The sequence below is a fragment of the Necator americanus genome, chromosome IV (assembly GCF_031761385.1).
Source record: "Necator americanus strain Aroian chromosome IV, whole genome shotgun sequence".
NCBI lineage: Eukaryota > Metazoa > Nematoda > Chromadorea > Rhabditida > Ancylostomatidae > Necator > Necator americanus.
The window spans coordinates 35,982,057-36,005,917 of NC_087374.1; the positions used below are offsets into that span (position 1 = coordinate 35,982,057).

Consider the following 23,861-nt stretch of genomic DNA (forward strand, 5'->3'; position numbering starts at 1 on the left):
ATGCAGTTCATCATTAATAATTGGAAGTCACGTGTGGGAGGACCAGTTGATGCGAGTGTGTTATTCTACTATTTTCCACATGATGTTCTTAACTTTATTTTTGTGTATAGTCTCCTGTCTTTGCGGTTTCCTCTCCGGAACTTTACTTGAATTAGGCGCATTCCTCAAATCGTTGCGATCATCACGCTCACCTGCGAAGGAAAAGGAAATACTAATTGATTTATTTGATGACTGGGACGTTCTCACAAACACTTGGTTTGAGGTGGTGTAGTTACTGCCACAGTGGTTGTACATTCATGTAAGAGGTCTTCGTTCTTTCTTTTAGGTTGCCGACTGCGCCAGTTTTATTGAAGAACTAGCTGAAGATAAGTCGTTTCCTGCTCGACAGAAAGCCGCATTATTGGCTTCCAAGGTTTGTTTTGATTAGTAGGCACCATCTGTAGTTCTGTTTTGGCATATTCTCATCTTCGGGGGCATTTTCAGGTCGCGTTCTGCTTGGAGGACTACGAGAATGCCCTAAACTTCGCCTTAGCTGCTGACACCCATTTCAAACTTACTCCTAGGCCAAAGTCAAAAACTGTTGGGGAAAAAGATGATGAGGTTTCTATGCTCAACTTTCTTTGTGATCTATTTTTTTAATGTCAATACTTACACATTTAAAGTGTTAGTGATCGGTTGATAGCGTTTGTTATCAACCCCGTTTTTTTTCTGGTAGAGTGACATGCCCCTAAGTACTGAATTGGTGAACTAATATTTCTCATTGATCTTGAGTACAACTGATTTTTTTGAGTAGACGCTGAAACCCCATTTAACAATATTACTACATCTTCTCTTTTAATATTCCTTTGGAAATAGAAAATTAGTAAAAATAGGTAGTAAATAGCCCGTCTAGTTTTGCTTGACATTTTTCCACCTAGGACGACCAATCTTATTGTATATTTAATGATTCTAACAACCTCCTTAATTCGGAAGTTAAAGTACAACTTTGGGGTTCTCGTACCCTGACTCTGGCAATGCGATCGGCAACTTACACATCCGGGACGTTCTGCCTCTTCAAATCCTTGGTATATTCCTCTCTATCATCAGCGTCGCACGTAATATCAGCGTATCCCAATCACTGATCTTCTTTGTCAATCCTCATCGGTCGATCTGCAGCTCCAGAGTTTATGCTAGTTACTGCTTTAGGGGTCTCCACGACTGTTCCTGAATATAGAGGAGAAATCGACTTAGAATTTGATCGTTTTGCTTGATTGGGTGGGACGGTTTCGATTTATTTACTATAGTGTGAGTGAAACCACTTACTACCAGGGTACATCCGCTCTATGGAATTTCTTCTTCAAATGAGCGAGAAGCGTCAAAAATGTTTGAATGCAATGTGCCAAATGTGTACAACGACAAAAAGTTGTCCTGTTCTTGTACAACACACATGTTTCCTTGAGATGTCGCCTACGCAAAAGTGTGAGGGATTTTCCAATTGTGCATGTTTTCCCCGCGGTTCTCTCTGCAGTATTGGTAATTTGCTTGAAGCTTGAAGAATGCAGAGGACTTCTGTCAGATTTGATGTTGGGTTTTATCACATTGTAACAATGGTAAAAACAAGACTAAAATGCTCAGGAATTTACTTCCTGAGCTGTTGCAAAAACCTCACTCCGTACTAAGAAAATCAGCTGTTAATTGGTGAAACGTGCATCCTGTGATGCGTCCTTCGCAGAAGATGGTCTCTCTCTGCGTCACATAAATTCCTTTTTTCCTTTTTCTCACCTAAATCGAACGCGCAGCGCGACTACCGGATTGCCGGTAATAAATATTGTTTTCATTGCCATTTAAAGACAGTGTTGACAGGAATTTTTCATGCTAGGGTCCTTTTTTTAGTAGTGAACAGAAATGGGGACGAAGTTTGCGATTATTATTGTGGAAGTACGAATCCTACAAATTCAGAATGTGTTAGCTTCTAAATTGATAAGTCTGATGGTTTTGGGCAATCTTTTTATGCATTTGAAGGGAGTTATGAGTGTGATTATATGTTTCGTTGTGATAGTTGTAAGCTATGTCCCTTGTGACCTCTACGAGATGCTGGTGAGAACCCAGTAGCGAATGTTCTCCGATTTTGGCCATCATCGTTGTAAAATCTATCGAACATACGAACCTGCGGGTATTTTTGTGTCACCATATTTCAATTTTTGTTTGGTATTTCTAGTCTGAGATTCTCTTTCTCGACTTTTCTTTCTTAGAATCCGTTATACTAGGATTATGAGAAGATTTAAGATTACCCCTAGCTTTTCAGAGTAAGAGCATTCTTTAACATTCATACAAAGGCAGAAATTAAAACAATCACCACATTCGGTACGTTTTTGATCACACATAGAACGTCTTCTAATATGCTTTGAAAAGGAATTGTTTGAAAAAGAGTAACAAGTGGTTGTTCTGATTCTGATGTTCACATTTGGTGTAATTGTCAGTTTTCACTTTAGGCGACGCAAATCGATTTCTACAACAGTTTGTGAATTTTCATGAAGTATGCATTCTTACACCTTTATTCCAGTACGTCAACAAGATAATTGAAATTGCCATTGACGCCTACAAGAACGTGAAAAATAGTGAAGGAAGAACGGACGCTCGTTTGGAGGCTTTAATTAATAGGATATTTCAGCGGAATTTAGATAAGGTTTGTTATTAGTTCCAATTTTTCACTTTCTCTTAGTAGAACTACTTTCATTGATAAAGGTACACTGCACCTTCTCTTACCTGCTAGGTCACCGCATGCTTTCATAGTGTTTTTCTCCTTACAGTGTTGCCTAACTATATCACATGCTTACCTTTGGGCAAGGGACTCCATTCGCAAAATGCATAGAAAAAGTGTTGGAATTCAGTTGAAGGACAGAGGTGTTGAGATGATGTAAGAAATCGAAAAGACGATTATGTTTCTCCTCGTCCTGCCGGTGCTGTGCATTGGGGTGAGCGGTATAAGAGATCTGGAAAAAGTTGTGATTATGATGTGCAGGGGCCGTTCTTTGGTAAAATTCATTTTAACGCTTTGATGCTTTGATGAGAAACGCAGAATGTGTGCTGGTTATGTTGGGTTGAAAATAGCTCATACGTTTTTTAAACTTAAAAAAAAATTTTTGACGAGAAAAGAATCAGCAGACCAATCAGTGACATACTCTCCATTTTTGATCTTTACATCGTTCCCAAAGGCTTCCAACCATAGTTCAACTTGCTTTTTCTTAATATCTTTTATTGGTTCTTTTCATATTCTTAATGTCTTTTTTTTTCGTTTTTTTTCAAGTGTTTACGACTTACTCGGTACCATTCATACGCACTTTGTTCACTTGACTTTCTGTTTCAATGATCCGAGAAGAGAAATTTTGAAAGTTATAACTCTACTGTTTTGTATGGAGAGGCATTCTTTATCAAAATCTCTAAGTGATATAGTTACGAATGTGCAGTTAAATTTTGCTGAGCTGCACAAGTATGCCGCAGAATTTGAGAACAGATTGACAATTTTGAAAAATTCGGTTGACGTATTCGTACTTAGTATACGATTACAATATTCAGCTGGTAATTTTATATTGCGTCTAAACTAAAGATGCGTTTGCACCAATAAAGTCGATGAATGGGCCAATACTTGGGAAGAAGTTATTCATAACCGGTCTGTTGTATATTGTTTTTGTGTGAAACTGGAGGCCCAACCAACCATCCAACTGCTGAGTCAATTCACCATGTGTCTATTGTCTACTGAACCACACTACCTATTTCTTTTTTGGTTTGGTCTTCAGTGAAACCTTCAATTTCTGGATCTGATTAGATTTGTGATTTAATGGGTGGGATGGCTTAAGGATCGAAAGCTTCAAGTTTCGTTTTTGCTTCTATGTGTTACACCATGTCACCTTCAGCCTCTTCAACCTTCTCAAAAAGATCTGTTCAATTTTCTTCCCGTTTTTGTAGTTCTGATCTATTCATGAAGAGAACTTCAAAAATAGATAGATATTTAGATTTAGATATAGATAGTTGGAAATTATTTATGAACACCCTTTTTGACTTCAGAACGAGCTCCTGTATGTTATTGGACTTGCTCTCGACACTCGTCGTATTGATATGGTCGAAAAGGCGATAATCAAATGCACGGAATCACATGGTTTTTTAAAGCTGATTTTCACTTATCATCTGCTTTAGTATCATTTCCCACTATTCAGTATTACTTCTGGAAACTATCCACAAGGTCACCAATGCCAAGGTGGATGTGCAATTACGTGCACAGTTGCTTGACGTACTTGTGCGATTATTTACAAGTAACAAGCATGCTGATTTCGTGGCAATTTGCCAAGTAGGTCTTGCGTTTTATACATTTTCGAATTAACATGGCACACTCAATTCTTTATTATGTAGTGTTTGGTGAAGTTGAATCGCCCGGAAGATATTGGGAAGCTGCTAGACAGACTTATGTTACGTGAGGTCAGTTTTTTTTCTTCTCATTACTACCATGCAAGACAAATCACTTGTGTGTGTCAACATCGCGATGTAACTAATAAAGGTGTGATAAGAACTTTTTTCCGCAGAAAAGAAAACTTAAATTATTCAAAAATTATCACACAGTAGATAGAAAAACAACCGGATAAGCAGAGTAATAATCACTTGGAACATGTAGAATGGCAGATCAAATAATAAGGACTAATAAAAGAAATCCAAGAATGTTCCGTTTCGAACTGAATGAACTCTTTTTGTGTTACAAACTAAATCAACTGAACTCTTTTTTTATCATCTTCAATTGTAGTTCTACTGCTGAGATTGAATAGACCACTAACTGTTGTTGTAATGTTAGAAGTTAAGCACCTCAGGAAATGCATTAAGCACAGCATGTCTTGAGGTGCGGTACTAGTTGAACAAAAGTTCGCGGCGTAACAAGCATCCCAACTGGCATAGACATAGATTAAGTGCTCACTGCAGGAACTAGGTGTCTTGCGGGTCGATTTTTTTCCTGCAAGAATATTGAAGTGTTCATAAAAAGAACGTCTTACTTGGACCGAATGGTTTCAACTCGTCGTAATAAGTGCAATACTTTGAACGTTATGTGAGTAGTGGACTTCTAGCATTTCAAATAACATGAACAACGTAATTCACCAACAGTAAATGAATTTTTAGTCCATGAAGTAGTAGTCCATGAATGGGTCTACATAGTCTTAGTGAAGTCCTTTTCCATTAGTTTTATGGTTTGATTTCCTTCTAAGTTGCCTCTAAGATTGTAGGAATTTGTTCTCATTCAATTTAAAAGGAGAAAGTGTCTGCCGTTAATCTGTCCGCTTGGAATGCGCCACCGTGTTCACTTCAATTCAGAATCGTTAGGGGTTTACGAACGCATAAGTAGCCTGTACAGTGACCTGCGCGGGGCTATCCGATGTCAGTGTTTTTATAACAGATTTTGTTGGCACTAGGGCGGAATCGAACCTCCGATCGATCATGCTGGAGCCGCAGGGGATCACTTACCGTTTGCGCTACATTCCCTCTCATTTAATTCAATTCCCATTTTTATGCTATCGTGCTTGATTGGCATCTTTCGTAGTCGTAGTATCCAGAAGTCTCCTTTTCTCTACTTCAGCAGCTTCTCCTGATTACAGAACATCCCCTCAGAAACTTCAGTTTGGAGAGTTTGGATTGGGAACCAGACTACGTAATTCTATTCTTGCCATTATACAGAAAAACAAAAATAACCACTAAAAAGAAGAAAGAAGACCATCGCGCCAACCCATCACAACACTTGTTGGACCTACTGTATACTGCAGTGCTACGCATGCAGGTGTTAGTGTCAAACAGAGCACTTTCAGTATGAAATTATTGCATTCTTTTGTTTTTATACTAAAAGCTTTGAAGGTTTTTTTTCTTATGGTAGATACAAATATAGGACAACCTTCCCGCTGAAGTTATGCAGGGATTTATCCTTGTTTTTTTTCTACCAGTAGGGCCATCTTTAAGTTCTTTCTCTGATGTATTTCGCAAATCCTGATGTCACTTTTTTTTTGGTATTTTTATTTTAGAATGGAGATCTCATCGCTTATCAGATTGCGTTTGATTTGTATGAAAATGCTTCCCAGCAATTCAATACACAGGTGCTGAACGCGTATGCAAATCAACACCAGTCAAGGTATTTTATTGAGGAGAAATATCTGAGACACTATTCCTGATATGTCCTTCATCACTATATTCGACGTTCTAATGTCCTTTTAGTGTTCCGCCTTCTCAAGTAGAGAAAACTGATGCACCCTTAGCTGATGGAACTACGGAACCGAAAGAAGGCCCTGCAGCAAAGGTTGAAGTGGTTAGTTTGGATTCCGTCAATTAGTATTGTTTTACCGTGATGAAGATCGTCTATGTGCTGGTTGATATCTTGCTAAAATATTTTGCGGCAGGTCAGTGATCGAGTTCATAACTTTCAAGACTTCTACACAATTATGTTTAGTTTGTTGTAATGTAGTTATAAAAGAATGGAGAATTCCTTTATAACTACATTACATTGCGTCCATCGCTACTTCATGAAGTGAAAAAATGACATGAAACACCGCGCAGTTACGTAAGCGGCTGCGATCGAAGCGGCGGAGTGTAGAGAGCGGTTGGCATCGACGTGGGACCATCAAGAGCTACAGCTATGGATGGTGCTAGCAAGGGTCCCCACTTGATCCTGATCGCTACGCTCCACCGTGCCCCTTCGAACACAGCCGCTCACGCAACTGCACGAACTTTATGTCGTTTTGACTCCACTATATGTTGAGCACTGTCTATATTACAGCCCACTCCCATGAGTCGATTAAAGGCAATTCTACGGGGAGAGGAGACTGTCAAACAGCATATGCAATTCCTAATAAAAAACAACCACACGGATATGCTAATTCTTAAGGCTAGTTACCGATTGCGATAATATTCTGATGTCCTTAGTACCGTAGTGATATAGTATTCTTTTTCAAGGAAATGAAAGACTGTGTTCGAACAGCAACGGCTCACAATGCGACTTTGATGGCAAATGGTCTCATGCATCTCGGAACGACGTGCGATGACTTCTTACGGTTTGTTTTGATAGCTTTCAGAATTATTGTATTGTTCTTCATGTGGAGATTTGTAGCGATAACTTGGATTGGATAAGCAAAGCTACAAACTGGAATAAGTTTAACGCAGTGGCTACACTAGGTCTTATCCACAAGGTAGGGTCAAGATAGTTCTACTAAATGCTACCAACACTACTCAATACTTCCGATGATTGATTGATTCGATATAGTATTTCTTCATTTATTTTTCAGGGTCACGAGTCAGCAGCTATGAAACTTTTGGAGCCGTACTTGCCCAAGTCCGAGGCCGATCAGTTCGGATTCAAGGAAGGTGGTTCATTGTTCGCTCTTGGTGAGTATATTCAAAGGAGTTAGTTGGAACGGATCCGCAGTGTTTCATCAAACATCACTCTACAAATAGACAAGGAAAAAACAAACAGAAATGAATAGGAGTCTATGATTGATGCAATAAGAAACTATCAGAATGGGAACTAGCTATTAGACGAAACGAATCTGTATCGAAATTACACCAAATCCTTTTAGGATAACCTAATGAAACCCTAAGACGAAATTTCAGGAAATGGAAGCAAAAGAAAGGATTGCTAACATCATTACACGCCTGCATGAAATCCTTCACGCGTGTAATGATGTTAACAGTTCTAAGGCAGGAAACAACAGAAAGAACTTAAAAAACGGAGTAGACTAACGAAAGATAGCAGAATGTAAACAAAAAACAACAATCCTCACGAAAAAAAAAAACACCGGAATTTTTGCATTTTTTCATCCAGTGGGCAATTTTCAATTGCAGTTTGAAAGCAGTCGGCATTTGCGACTTTTTTTTTCCGAAATTTTCCTTGTTTACTTCTTTTCTAATATTGACCACAACTTTCACGCTAAATTCTCCTCTTTTCACTTGTCCTCGCTGCAGTTAGCGAATATCTGCAGGCGGGTAATCGTGAAGCACCTTCGATTAGGCACGATAGAGGAAAGGAGTGTGCTTCAAGCAACGAACATATAGGCGTACAGGCGTGGTGTTCACCAAATTGAAGGCATTAGGAGATATCAGTTATAAACAATCTCCAAGTCCTCTCTTCTTGAAACCTCGGCATTTGATAGTGTATTTATGTTTTCTTGTTATGCCAACGAGGTTTAGGTGAAACATTGATATCAGTTATATTTTTTTAAAGGAATTTCTTGCGTCAACCTTTGAATAAGCCCAATCATCTGTGTCCATTTATGTTGTTAATATGTGCGGTGTTTGCTGGGTTTTACACTGAATGAAGAGCTGAAATTTTTCAGAACCAGTTTGCACGTCGTCGCTTATATTGTTCACATCAATTTCGTCGTATTTGTCTTTGATACTGTCCAATTTTTTTAGTTGCTGGATTGGTGCTGTCGCCATAGACTTTGGTCCATTTCATTTTATGATTAACACTATCAGTCTGAGCTATTCATGTTTACAGGCTTTATTGTCAATGGTTTCATTCTCCCAATATTAGTCAATATTAGCGGATTGCCAAGATACAACTTTTATTAAAACATCAGCTTCTTCAAAGCATTAAAGATGGCAAAGTGTTTGGAATGTCGTAGCCAACATGGTCATATTAATATTATCTTCTTATTTTTCTTTTCGATCAATCATTAGAGGCGTTAGGAAGCAGCAGGCATAATCTTACTCGGTTCTTCGTGAACATCTCACAATGCCAATTCAAGGAACGAGAGGGCGCAAATTAAGAGCGAGGATACCATGAATGGAAGGTGCTTGGGGGATCCACGGGAAAAGCTAGAAGTGGGGTCGTAAAATGAAGAATCCGGTGTGGTTCCGCTCGTCTCGTCAGTTCGTCCCTAATCGCTGCAAAAAAAAAATGGCGTGGGAACCGCTTTAATTTCCATAACGTCCTACCTAGTAAACGCTCTTTTAGCTGCCTGTTCAATGGGTTTACTTGAATAGGCGGTGGAGAAGAACTCACCGGCTTTAGACCACTCGCACGTGATGCGGCGCGTGTGCGAAGGTGGCGCGTTGCAACTGAAATCGTCGTGAAGAACGGGGTCTATCACACCATTTTTTAGTACGATTAAGAAGAGAGGAGCAGAATCATCCCGGGTTCGGCCATCTACGCGTTCAACAGCTTTCCATCTCCAGCTTTTCGGATTCTATCACAACGATTTTATTACAATCGATTTCATCATTCGTGTACGCTGGGCTTGAGTCGAACATAGGGTCGCACAGTTAAGAAGGCGGACTTATCTGTTAAGTCGAGTGCGAAGGAAGTGCTTTCGACTAAATAGTCCAGTGAAACTGCTCGATTTGTGTTACCAGCAATCATCTGGCTAAATATTTGGCGGATTGTGCGGCTGCACGAGAAGCAAAATAATTCTCACATAGTAACTTGTTTTCCTCCCCTCGTTTCATATACATTCCCCGAAGTGATGTAATTTTGCTCTGGTGTTGATTTACACGTTTTAGGGGTGACAATGAGAAGTCGATTCATTCGTGGGCGAGTTACTACTACCTTTTATCTGACGCGGGTAACTGTGGAAAAAAGATTAGTTATCATTAGTTGTTGGGCAGAATCGACGATCACTGCTGGTTGACTTCGATTTGCTACGTACAACATCGTAACCCGACTGGTGAGACGCTGGTCGCAGCCACTGACAGAGGGATTATTGCGGGTCATGGTCGTACACCTGACGCCTGCAAACCCGTCGTTCCTGGCGCTACCGTACCAGGCTTTTCTACGGAATCAGGAAATTTTTCTATTACTTTGTCTTGCATATAAATTCAAAACCCATGGGCAGGTTGCAGGCCTCTAGTCCCATGATTTTTTGGGAGAACGTTGCGTTTTCCCGGAGTGGACAGGTGGAGGTTATTTGTTGGGAGCGACTCCAAACCACCTCCTTTGCACCTCGCAGTCACTTGATTGCAGGCTTTTAGTTGGATACAATAGTATTATTTATTCATTGCAAGCACCTGCAGGCGTGCCATAAAACAAAAAAAAAAACGATGGGACACAGAGCTCACTAGAATTTCACCTGAATTTTACGCAACAAGACTGCTCTTCAAAGCATGAGGAGCGGTGGATTGGCAGAAGGTAAGAAAAAACCCAGAACACTACGGTAGATAAACGGATACCAGGGTTTGGGTGACCAACTAAACTTCGAACGGAGGAGTCCGTCAGGGATCCTGGGCGAACCTTGTGGGGGGACCTCAAGCGCAAGGGCCCACCAACTTTGCTATCCTTGAACGGCTTTCCACCACCAAGAGAGAATAAGGACCAACTGTAAGGACGAATTTGAAAAGGAGCATATCAAGGCAGAATTCCAGCTAGCTAGTGTCATAATGAACAACAGAAAAAGATGAACTAAAACTGTGAGCTAAAAACACATATCAATCCAATGCTTATTGTGGTCGCTTGTTAGAGGAGGAACTTGCTCCACGTCTCTGAAAAAATGAAATTTCAGGCCTCCCTCATACCTAGAATAGGTAGGACCTAATTTGGATAGCTTGCTTTTGAATATCTTCGAGTTTGGACTAGACATAATTTTGGCTGGAAGTAGATTAATCCAACGCGCAACTCTACAGAAAAAGGAGTTAAGCATTGAGAAGAAGGAGAAGCAGTTGAGAAGTTTTCGTCTGAGTTTAGAGTAGTGCAAATTGAAACTCCTTGTTCTCCCGCTTGTTGGTCGGAAAATCCAATACTTGCTTGCCTTTAGCTTAACTTCCATTCGTAGGATCCGAAAACCCAAAACTAAATCGTTGACTACTCCTCTGTACTTCAAGCTCTTTAATTTCAGCGCGTTAAGTCGAATTTCATAGGAATGTAGTGTGTCAGGGTAACGCGGATCGGGAAAGCATCTATAATAAACCAGCTTTTTGTGGTTTACTATATCAAACGCTTTAGATAGGTCGAATAATATTACATCAACTTACAACCGGAATCGGAGTTTACTGATGAGAAGATGTGGCTGAATGCCAGCTTGGACAATCTTCGTCGCTTGCGCTCCTGCGCGGAATGCAAAGTTCCTAAGAAATGGAAAACCAGCAGTACCGTGCTGTTCTATAAGAAGGAAGATCCCCAAAACATCTTCAACTATCGCTTGCTTACTGTCTCTCATCTACAATTTCTTCACAAGAGTGATCTTAAAGAGTACAGAAGGAACATTAGATGAAGAACAGCCATGCGAGCAAGCAGGGATTCGAAAATGGTTCAATACGATTGACCACATACACTCCGTTTCAAAACTCATAGTATTGCGAGAGTACAAGATGCTGTTGTGTCAAGCATTTTGTACTCTCTGTACACTTTCATTGATTTGTAGAAAGCCTTCCATAAAACTGAGACTGACGTAGTTATGGAGGCCTTGGACAACCAAGGCGTCCCTACTCCATACATAAAGGTACTTCGTGAGTTGTGTAGCAAGTTAACGACAAACATTCCCCCATTCTACATTCATTTCATAATGGACCTGAAGAAAGGGGTTCATTAGGGTGACACAATACCAAAACCAAAATATTGACCAAAATATTCAGTGCCACTCTCGATGCAAGGATTGGAATGGGATAAATGGGAGTGTAGGTTGACGGCCTACGTTTACACCATCTTTGTTTCGCCGATATCGTTCCAATAACATCAAGCATCAGTGAGGCCGAACAAATCTGGCCGAATTTGATGAAACGTGTAAAAAGATCGGTCTTCAGCTGAACCTAGATAAGGCGATGTTCTTAAGAAACGGATGGGTTTCTGATGCTCCATTCACGCTCAACAGAACGAATACATCCAAATGCTCTGGCTATATACATGATACGTCATCTCCGAGATGTGCATAAGGAAACGAGCGGCTTGGGGAGCGTATAAGAGCATCGAGGATGTAGTGAAGAGGACTAAGAACATCCGGCTCTGTGTTCACCTATTCAACAGCGCCGCTCTTTCTGCACTTACCTGCGCTTCAGAAACGTCGTTTCACTAGTAGGAGGAAAATGCGATCGACGTCATAGGACGCGGAATTGAAAGGGTGATGCTAGGAATAATGAAGTAACCCGTTTAACGGAAGTGAAAGAAGGATTCGAAGTTTCTCCCTACGTCACCCATCGAAGATCTGAGACGGTGCCGCGTATCACAGAGAAAGCAAAATTAGGTGAAACAGAGCCGTAAGCGACTGACGCGCGACATCAAACGCACTGCAGGAAAACCGCCGACCCGATGATCAGACCTCTTTACGAAGTCCTTCAAAGAAAAATACGACGCTCTTCGAGTCACTCAGGAGGAGAGATCCCACCGGGCAAAAGTTGCGCGCGACCGGGACAAATGGAAGTATCAGTGGTGCCTGCTCGTGTAAATCGATGAACAACGGGAGCACAGTGATACAGATGATGGTCATTATATGTACTATAGACTTGATATGATTTTTGGACAGCCAACTACCTTTTTACCATATCGGTTCGAGCTGTCTTGTCTCTGCAATTCAAAACGTCTTTTAGAAAACATTCTTCTGATTTCAGTAGGTGGGAAAAAACGTCAAAGTGGATTCCAGAAAATGTAAAGGTGTGCTAAAGTTTTGATCAGATCGAAATGAATTAGAAGTGCAGTTAGTGGTAGAACCCCCTCCCGTTTCATTGATGTTACATTTTCTGAAATGTTGCTGTTCAGACCAGTATTTTCCGTTCCCAGTTAAGAAAATCCCTGTAATTATATTTGCTGTACCTGATTGTCATTTGTGGGTTAGTGCTCTTCCTTTGCAATAAGCTCGTAGGGATGATACCTGAAATATCTTTTCTATTCCGGAAGCAGAACCGCGCTGCAGTTTTTTTTTTTTTTTTGAACAGAGACAGATGCAGTGTGGAAGTACGTGAGTTTAGGCCTCATTCACGCAAATCATGGCACTGACGACTGCATCAAGTATCTACGCGAGCAACTTGCAGCTGCTCAAACATCTGCGGTTCGTCACGGAGCGTGTCTCGGACTGGGTCTGGCTGCAATGGGGACACAAAATCAAGATGTAAACATAGGCTTTTCATGTATTCGATTTGCGAATCAAGCTTGTAAATAAGGCTCTATAGGTTTATCTGCAACTTCGTGACGCATTGTATTTGGATGATGCCGTCTCTGGTGAAGCAGCCGGTTTAGCTATGGGTCTTGTGATGGTAGGAAGCCTGAATTCGGCGGCATTCCAGGATATGGTTCAGTACATTTGTGATACGCAGCATGACAAGATTCAACGTGGTTTACGAACAGGGATCTCTCTTTTGGCATATGGTCTAGTTTTCTTTGTAGTGGCTGTTTTTCATGTTCTGAATGGAGTAGTGGATGAAGGCTGTAGCGCTGCTTTTAAGGTAGGCAAGACGAGGCTGAATCTTATATAGCACAACTAGTAGATGTGAAATCAAATGCCATGTTGCGATCAACTGGAGTAGCAATGTTGTCAATGGCATACGTTGGAAGTGGACGCGCAAACATTGTTTCTAGGTTGCTTGAGAAGGTACGATTACAAGCAACCATTCATAATTTGTCGCTCCTAACTCATATAATTTGTGTATTTCCGTTTTATTTTGTGTTATTAATTTTCCAGGTGGCAACTGATCCAAACAATGATGTGAAAAGATTTTCGGTCATGGGGATAGGGTTTTTGTTGAGCAAGTGAGTTCCACTATTATTTATTGTTATAACTATTCTTTCCATTTAAAATATACTCTCATTAGTTGTTTGTGACCCCTCGAAGTTGAGGATAACAATATGCTGTTCGTTGCTACTGTGTTGTTCACTCTTGATACTAGAATATTTTTTGCCTATTTTTAAGTTTTCGAACTTCAAGGCAGCGTGTTACGAAATTGAAGTAATTGGGAAACCTGTGCAAAAATATGGAGTTCGTTGTGTGGATTGAGAGTGACCCCATTCACTTGCCCTAATCGTCGTGGAAAAAGGCAGTGGAAAGCTGTATTTGTTTTTACTAGGTACACGTAGACGCTCCATCCTTGTCCACGACCGAGCTGTCGAAGATCAATTAAGCCTCTTTTGTCCGAGTAAAACTAGGGAAAAGGCTGCTAAGGAAACTGGAGCGTGTACAAAGGGGATTGTTCTAATGTAGAAACAAACGTCGCTCCCACACCGTTTTTCATTACGATTAGGGAATTTTATTACAGCTTTCCCAACTACGTCAGTTTCGTGATATGCTGCTTTAAGATCTTAAGGACAGCACTCACGTAGAAAGATTTTTTTTTTTTGATTTCTTGTTTGTTCTTTCTGTGCTACCAAGAGGTCAACATTCCACAAGGTAAACGTCGAATTACTCGCTGGTTTACAGGTAATGCAACTACAGGAATAGAGGGTTGCAATCTATCCATGGGTTTAAAAATTTTATGCATGACACAGTAATAGGAAAGACTCCTATGACTCCGGAGGATAGCCTGGTACAGTGGCGACAAGAAAAACGGATTAGGTACATTCTCATCAGAATGACCGAGACGAGACGCTATCACCTACTTAACCCCATATATGAAACCGAAGAAGAACTGTTCTTCAGAGCATCCGACACTAGAGGAGTTGGTAGCGTTGATGTCCTCGTCAACACGGGTGTGGGGAAGACACATCGACTCTTTCGAACAAATTGCGATCCAGGTCGGACGTCTGCGGATGAGAAGATGTAGTCCAATGCCAGCTTTGACAATCTTTGTCGCTTACGCTCCAACATCAAGCTACAAAGAAGAAGAGGTCGAAGCTTTCTCTATGGACCTGGAGAAGTTCTACCGAGAACATCATGCCTTCTACAAGGTCATAATTGGCGATTTCAACGCCAAAGTTGGCCCAAGAAAAACGCCGGAGGAACTTCACATCGGGACCCACGGCCCACAATGGAATGACCAGGGGGAGAGGCTCTCCGAGTTCATCATGACGACTAACGCACTGCAATCCCGTCAATAGTCAGGAGAGCATTGGGAGAGCTCACCACTATAATTCGCACCTTCCAGTACTGGTTCATTCAATTCGAGAAAAGAAAAACTATGTTCAAAGATAAATCTCCGTCTAGACATCTCCAGACTGCGGAAAACTCCAAGGAGCACCCAAAATGCAATATTGGAGTGTGACCGAAAAACAAATTTGACGGTCGATCGCCTCCACGCTCTCGGTTACAGAGAAATGGAGTACTTTGGCAATCGAGATAAATGGAAGGATTACTGGCGCCCGTTCGACCAGTTCAAACAACAACGGGGGTAAAGGTCGTCTAGGTAAGGTAATTGCAAACCATCCGTCATGGTATGCATAATTACTAGATAATTAATTAATAGAGTTAACTACTAGATAATTTACTATCGCATATCATGACGGATGAAATGCGATCACCTTACCTAGATCACCTTTACTCCCGTTGTTTTTTGAAATGGTCAAGCGGGCGCCAATAATCCTTCCATTTATCTCGATTGCCAGAGTACTCCATTTCTCTGTAACCGAGAGCGTGGGGGGGGGGGGGGGGTCGACGGTCAAATTTGTTTTTCGGTCACACTCCAATATTACATTTTGGGTGCTCCTTGGAGTTTTCCACAGTCTGGAGATGTCTAGACGGAGATTTATCTTTGAACATAGTTTTTCTTTTCTCGAATTGAGTGAACCAGCACTGGACGGTGCGAATTATGGTGGTGAGCTCTCCCAATGCTCTCCTGACTATTGACAAGAGGTTGCAATGCCACGGTGCCTTTGCTACGGTGATTCCTCTCTATTGAAATTGACCCTGCGTTGAAGTCAAGGAAGAGCATGCACCTTTATATAATCCTTTGGAAGAAACTCCATACGTAGAGGGCATTGGTTAATGTTTACAAGTTTTGCTTTGTTCAAATATTTTTCTCAAAACGTTTCCCTCAACTTACTACTACGGTTGGGATGGCGAAGCAAGAGTTTCTTGATAAGCAACTTTATGGTATATATATTATATATATATACATATATATATATATATACATATATATATACATATATATATATATATATATATATATATATATATATATATATATATATATATATATATATATAATATACTTTCAATTCCTCCACTTTTCTCTGCACTGTAATATTTTTTCACTTCTACTCTTATTATGGTAAACTATAGTTTTTTAAGCAATCCATCTATATGCAAAGATTATGTTGGAATGCTTGTTGAGCATTTTAACAGCCATGTACGATATGGGGCTGCAATGGCACTTGGAATTGCTTGTGCTGGCACTGGATATAAGGTTTGACGGTGAAATTCATTTCTTGGCTCAGTCTGACATTTGGTCTTATAATCTTGCAGGAAGCAGTTTCACTGCTTGAACCACTCCTTTCCGCCAAGGAGAACTATGTAAGGCAAGGAGCTGTCATTGCTCTTTCCTTCATTTACGTACAACAGACTGACGTTAGTTGCCCAAAGGTTGTTCTATCAAAATATTGTTCCGTATCGAGGATTTATGTTTGTTAGTACGAGTTTAGGTTGGCGAATTCCGCAAGCAACTAACTAAGATGACCACTGAGAAAGGGGAGGACTCTATGGCTAAATTTGGAGCGATCATTGCGCAGGTAATTTATTGAAATGTCAGTATGAAGGGTTCATAGGTCAGAGGTTGTGGGTTCGTAGAAAAGCAGGACAGAAAATGTGGAAGGAAATTTGAGAAAGAACTGAATTGTTTGGAGGATTGTCAGAGAAGATCGTGTAAAGATTATTTTCGCAAAAATATCTTAGTTTTAAAGTAGTCTTCTACTTGTACGTAAGTGTAATATAATACATCGGTATTTTAGGGGATTCTTGATGTTGGTGGGCGCAATATGACTATTGCTCTGCACAATCGGTCAGGCACAATGGATATGGCTGGAGCCGTAGGAATGATGGTATTCCAGCAGTTTTGGTATTGGCATTCAATGGTTCCATTCATTTCTCTGGCTTGCAAGCCCACCTGCTTGATCGCGCTAACGAAGGATCTTCAGGTAGTGTTTTCGTTGGTCCTCTCACAGTTAACAATATAACTTTAATTTATTTTTGCTGCCATTTTCAAAAGAAAGTATGTCATTTTAAAACGTGGTCACAACGTGATTATGAGGTGATTTGCAAGGTATAATTTTTTTTAAACTTGAAACGGCGGGGGGAGTTTTCTGCCTCAGAGACGGTTTTCCGCTGCATAAGCGAGTTGTGTCTTGCTTGTGTAAATCTGAACCCGTTCTATTTGATCTTCGGCTACAGCTCCCATAGTGTATGCATGCCGTTGCTATTTTATTATCTGACGCTACATCTCTTCTTAATTGCCTATCAACGCCAACTGGGCTCAGATCTCCTTTCACCTTTCTTTCACCGTCCAGATCTTTCTTTTCCGCCCAGATGGTCCTCTTCAGTTTCAGCCCGCATCCTCGAGGCAGCTTGGAGAAGGCCATTTGATGGTCTCCATGTGATGTGACTAAGGACTTTTCTGCCTTAGAAGACGGGGAAAGATGTTGGTATTTTCCACGTGTCATCCGCCGGCACATCAATCCGTTCTGCCTAAAATTCTTCGGTGTGGCATACCGAAGTAACCGAGAAACCGACTAAGAAGGTTTTCTTCTACGTCATCGAGCTTCTCCATCACGTAGGCAGGCTGCTCAACCCTCCGATCTCTACATCATGTCAGGTGAAGAACGGATGAGTAAAATTGCAACCTGTCTTCATTGGTGATGAGCGTCGTTTATAAGGAGTTGATTGCTGAATTGGGTTTAGTGCATTTTCGCAGAATATCTCTCTCTTGTAGCTACCGTCTTCTTGAGCATGCAGCCCAAAGTTGAACACGAAGAGCCCTTTTGGAACGGCATGCCTTACTCCAATACTGGCACCGAGAGATGCAGTGGATCCGACAGGACTTGTTCTCCGATTCATGTCATCTTATCGAATGAACCTATTGAAATTTCATTTTCGCGAAGCGCGTTGAAAATGCAGTCTCGCTGAGGAGAGTAGAAAGCGGCTACGGCTGATGTTCTTGAAAGGTAACTGAAAAAAATAAATGACATTCTTCAGTAATTCTTGGTCTCCGTGACGGTTCTAGTGGAGAGGAAATATGTCTCCACGAGTCAGTTCATACTTAACGGATGATCTTCGACACCTCAATCCTGGAGGAAATTAGGGATTTAACCGTTTTTGTGTAAATTGTATAGTCTCTATCAGAATTCCGTTCTTTTTTTAAAAATAAAGACAATGATCTGTGTGAACATATTTTTAGGAGCAACGGAGCACGAAGACTGTGCTGATTTTTGACGAATGCCCCGTAGAAATTGACGAGGCCGAGGCAAACGAGTAGCCGGCGTACTTAAACCCAGCTTGATCACAAACGCAACTTAGTTGATTTCAATCTACAGTGAAGCATTTTTCCAGACGAACACGGAGTTCATGGTTCTGAACTCTCCGAAAGACGGCTTTGAGATGTGTTCTGTTCTTCGATAGTTCTGCCACAAGTAATGATGTCGTCGAGATCGCTACTAAATACATCTAATCCAGCAATTAGGGTTTCAATTTGTTGCTGGAAGATGCTTGCTGAAGACTCCACTGCAAAAAGGGCAGACGATTAGGACGATGGAGTCCTCAGTGTGGGTTGAATGTTAGCATCGCCGTCGTGAGCCTTCATCCACTTCCAACTGGAGATGCGCTTCGGCGAGGTTGAGCTCAGAGAAATGAAATCTTCTATCCAGCTTCTCAAAAAATGTCTTCAGGGGTTGAAAGCGGGTGTTGGTGCTGTTTGGGTGCGTGTAAGGAGGGTCCAGGGGAAATTTCGAGCATGTCCCGGTCATGCCTCGTCAGAGCAATTAGCGATGGTGCGTATCCTAAAGAGATTCACATACGTTGGCACGTAAATAGCTGACTCTGCTTACCTACCGCTAATTAGTTACCGTTAATTCGCTGCATCACATCACCGGCTAGGATATAATTCACTATCTACTGAATTGTTTTTGAGAATCTTACACATCCACTGCAATTTTGTGATGTGAGGTGAAGTTGTAATCGTACCAGAAGCAAGAGAAATCCTCACGTGAAATATGAGATAAAGATGTGCCCAATAGCTTTAAATTACGTATGTAAAAATTTTCGTTAAAACGGAACATTCCAGCTTTCAAAACTAACGGTAATGAGAATTATCGTAATTCTGCAACTCCCCAAGCTTTCTTGTAGCCTCATTCATTCCAGTACCTCCATGTCTTTTACTTCTTGGAACTTACAGAAAGAAAGAGTTTGAATTTGATGAGATTTCTAGACATTCTGAAGGTAATACAAAGACAAACTATGTCCCTTTTTTTATTAGAACACCATTCAAAATCCCATGTACTTCTATCAAACTCTGTTATTTTCTGACCCATTCGGTAATTTCGACAACTCACACCACTCTTCTTTGCATATCTCCTTCTAACTGCGTAGTTCTTTGCGTCTCTGTGGGTAGAAGAACATATAAGACCGTTGTCTGCGTGTCTGCGAATCCGCCGGGACCCTCTTTACCGTTCTCCGTGCTGTTTGAGTGCGTCATTCAGTCCTGATGAGAATTCAGCACAGAGTCGGACAGATCTAGTTTTCTTCCGAACAGCGAAAGTACCTCCCTTGAGAAAGAGAGACGTACCGGGCGGCTCTTCCTGAAGGCAGGTTTGGCATCCGCCTTAGGTATGAGTTCCTTACCTCCGATTTACTTTGGCATCCCAGTTTTGGCGCAAACCCTGCAGTAAAATGCTCCCATATGTGCAAAGTGAGCGAAGACCGTGGTGTTGAGCGTTGAGCCAGATACATTACGGATGTGTCCTTCAGTGAGTCGCCGAGGAGACATTCATGATTGTACTGGACACTGGAGATGGAAGAAAGTATTGACTGATTCTGTCTACAATGACAGCCTTATATAGTTGCCAGTTACTCGGCTCACGCCTACTAATCACAAGAATGGGCTGCATTGTGTACAATCACAACGTATTATTATTCCTTATTCAACAATGATGTGCGATCGAGTGGATCTCAGAAGCATTGCATAGGCCATGCATCAATGTTCAGTTTACACCCGATCAGGTTTCCACTGGCGGATTTAAACGTTATAATGATATTATTAAGTTCGGGCGGCCGATTGCTATTCACTCCTTGTAGCTCAGTAAGGTTACATAAGATCTGATGCGCATTAGCTCTTCTCCAAATATATATATATATATATATATACATATATGTAATGGAGTGCACTTTCTGTACAAGCGGGGCGCCATTTAAGAGGTCAGCGAAGAGATTCGCTTTTTTATTGTGTTCTCAGATGAGTGAGTGACAGGTGAAGTTGCTTACATGTTAAGTTCGAGCAGCTCTTTGTGCGCCTTCACCACATCTTCGAAGGAGATCTCGGAAATCTTTCTCGGTAGCACGTGGTTTGTAAGATGTGCGTACATGACGCGTCTACTCTAGTAACAATGATGCAGGCTTTTGTTATCGTCAAGCGTAGACCTATCCTTGGAAATGACTCCCTCGTATATTTGTACCGTAGATCGAACTTCGTTATTCGGATCGTTGTTGAAGTTTTCAGATGATGAGCATGATTTTGAACTAACGAAATGAAAATAAACCTGCAACCGTCGCTTTGAAGCTCAAGTTGAGCAGGGTTGTAGTTGTAGACTGTTTTCTGACAAATTATAGTATCGTATCATTGTAAGGAGTCTTCTTCTGGGTTAGCGCTGAATTCGATCGAATTGTGTGCATTCCGCCGGAAATATGGTGCGCATCAGTTGCAAGTCCGTTGTCTAGTTCCATTTGATTCAAAGTATAGAATTCGATATATTTCCACTTCTCTAGTATTCTGTTGCGGAAGCAAAATTAGTTTGAACGCTCTTGAAGGATAAATACTCGAATGAAAAGGTTAGTGTACGATTGTTTTTATTGACGCTCTGAATAACTAATAATATAATAACTATTATATAATTTTCCAGACACCTGTAAATGGACTTCACCCCAGTCAGCATAAACTTGTATAGTTGTGTATAACAACATTCAGCAAAAGTATTTTAACTGGTTGTGTCGTATAAAATGCCGATTTTTTTTTTGCTCAGGTTAAGATTAGATTGTGAAAAGTAGAATCGAAGTTCATCTTCGAAAAATATATCGAACTTTCTAGAGTTCTTTCAGCATTTCGAAAACAGTGATAAACGTAAATATGTGAAGACATACAATATCTTCTCATATGTCTCATTTTGACAACAAGCGTAAAACTTTAACACTCATTTTGTATCTTGTTAAGATGCCGAAAATTGAATTCAAATGTAATGCCCGAGCATCGCTGTTTGCATATCCGCCCCCGCTTGAATCGAAGAAGAAGGAGGAACACGAAAAGGTGATTCATATATATTTCTTTTCATTTCAGATTTCACATTTTTTCCCAAGATTTTCAAAACAATGACAAACGTAGATATGTGAAGGCATACAACGGCTTCTTACTCTCACATTTCCATAACAAGCGTAAATTTCAACAGTCATCTTATATCTTGTTCTTATATGTAGTGAGTGCTCATGAATTCTTGACATTCACAGAGGTAGATAGATTATTAAAAGAAATTTGAAAGGTATAACAACGTTTTAGCCGTTTAAATGTAAAAGGCTTCTTATTGTACTATGTTCCTAATCTAAAATGAACTCGTACATTGGCCTGTGAAACATTTTTAGTGTTAGCTTCCTCTAATTCAAATAAAACTAGGAAGTTGCAAAAAACGGCGGCATGACTATTTTGTGGGGCAAACTCTTACTCAAACTAAACTCAAACTCAACATTTAGATTCCATTTAATCCACTTTCAAACTACTGAAATCTATGTTATACTAAAATCTTCATCTCTAATAGTAGTCTCAAGTTTTTATCTCTTTCGCAAAAATTTGACTCAGCAGGGTGTTGCACCTGCGTGATCTCATTTTCACATTATCAACACTTTGTACTTCTTCAAACAAAATGTTGATTATTCCATGTTACTGTCCTACAACTGAAGCGTAATATATTTTGTGGTGTATGTAATTACTTAATATTATTTAATGTAATATTTTCTAATGTGTGTAATTATTTAAACGTAATATAACAATATACAACGTAATATTTTGGTCTGGTTGGTATCCTCCATTTACTACTGCCCAACCCAAACTCCCTTATGACCCAATTCCCTAGCAACGCCCTCCCTCTAAAAATGATCACGCAACAATGGTAGCATAGCGGAGAGTGTCCTGAACTCGCGACCGAGTGCTTTTTGGTTCGTTTCCACGTCGCCTTTTTGCATTTTTTTCTGCCCGCTTTTGTATGTGTTATGACAAAACACTGGACCCCGGAAAAGTGATAGACCTTGGCGCAGTACCTCAACACATGTAACTTGGTAAACATGCAATTCAATAAACCATCCTCACGGATTGCGCCGTGAGATGATGATAAGTGATTCGTTGCATCGCGCGGAACCATCAATAGAAAAGGGAAAAATGGTATACAACGTTACGGATGTGCTGCCGGTGGTCTAAAAACGAAGGTTGGAAGGAGTTGAACATTTGGATTTAACTAATAGAGTAGAAGATGCAGACCATATGGATTGGAGATGAACAAGAATTAGTGAAGAGAGGTGTAAAGGAATACAGAAGAAAATTGTCTCTGTTCCTATACTTCAAATCATGTCTGAAAGGAAACTATGAAAAGGGAAAATTGTAGTAATACTATATTTGTGGTAATATGAAAAATTATGTTACATGTAACATTTGTTTTCAGATATTTTCAATTTCTGTTTCAGGTGGAGACTGCAGTTTTGTCAATTAGTCATAAAAAGAAGGCAGCTAAAAAAGGAACAGAAGAAAGAATGGAAATTGATGAAGATTCACCAAAAATAGCTAAAGAAGAAGAGAAGTTAGTTTATGGTGTCATTTGAGGGAAGACTGCCTTTTATTCAGCATTCATTTTCTTTAGGAAAACTGTGCCAGATAGCGAATCACCCACTCACAGCATCTACAACCCTGCAAGGGTGGTTCGTCTTCAATTAAAGACAGTGTCTATGTTGGAAAACTCGAGGTGTATCTTAAATCACTGGCGTATTAAGTGTTCATTATTCCTTCTCACCGGATTTTTCTTCTTGGAAATAGACATTCTGATCTTTCTACAACCATTCTTTGCATACATCATTTATACTGCTACAGGTATAAGCCAGTGAAGTCAATAACATACGGTGGAATCATCATGTTGCTTGACAGAACACCCGATCAAAAGGCCGAAATGGTTGCACAGGTGGAGTGGATAATTTTTTTTTTAGTACTTTTTGTCGTTTTCAAAATTTAAAATGTGGATGTAACAAATACTCATTAACTGCTCTAGAATCTATTTTTATAGTTTGATGATACGCAGTGAATTTTAGTGATTTTTTGTCCCTTCTCATTTTCGTGAAGTCAGTTTTCGTATTTGGCCACTTTCTTCTCTAGAAGTGAGATATCACAGAAAAAAAAGGAGAGCAATATGCTAGAATTAGTTTATGTAGCTAAGTTGAACAATTTGTTATTCGAGAAACACGGTGTTGAAGAATGGTGGATTGCTCTATTCTTGTAGTCTCTACTACTTTCTCAGGAATTTGTAGCTTTAGGGCATATTACAGACAAACATTTCACAATGGTTGTGAAGAGAAAGATTTTTGGGTAAGCGGGATTGTACTTCTTCAAACGTGTTTAGGCTGTTGCTGGTGGAACCACCTTGGATCCTGCTGCACCCGAGAAACAAGCACATTCGTCTTTTGAAATAGATCTCAAGGATTACTAGTTTTCTGTTGTTCTCAAAATTCTGTGACATGCTAATTTTGGCTGAGTAGTGGTTTGTTTTGGCTCGATATTCTGCTGAA

General features: G+C 40.4%; 1 protein-coding gene across 1 annotated transcript; it reads left to right on the forward strand.

Moving 5' to 3' along the window:
• On the forward strand, positions 1 to 23,782 carry RB195_003776 (uncharacterized protein; the record flags this gene model as incomplete). Its single annotated transcript, XM_064201570.1, has 27 exons — positions 1 to 55; positions 156 to 262; positions 326 to 412; positions 484 to 600; positions 2,543 to 2,665; positions 4,045 to 4,135; positions 4,194 to 4,324; positions 4,387 to 4,452; positions 6,030 to 6,136; positions 6,220 to 6,310; positions 6,779 to 6,886; positions 6,955 to 7,052; positions 7,109 to 7,187; positions 7,284 to 7,383; positions 12,889 to 13,028; positions 13,090 to 13,285; positions 13,363 to 13,508; positions 13,599 to 13,666; positions 16,140 to 16,254; positions 16,314 to 16,430; positions 16,490 to 16,576; positions 16,796 to 16,981; positions 21,259 to 21,351; positions 22,773 to 22,885; positions 22,946 to 23,047; positions 23,173 to 23,260; positions 23,696 to 23,782. The coding sequence occupies 27 exons, from the start codon at positions 1 to 3 to the stop codon at positions 23,780 to 23,782; spliced, it is 2,898 nt and encodes a 965-aa protein (XP_064057451.1).
• Between the last annotated feature and the right edge of the window lie 79 nt (positions 23,783 to 23,861).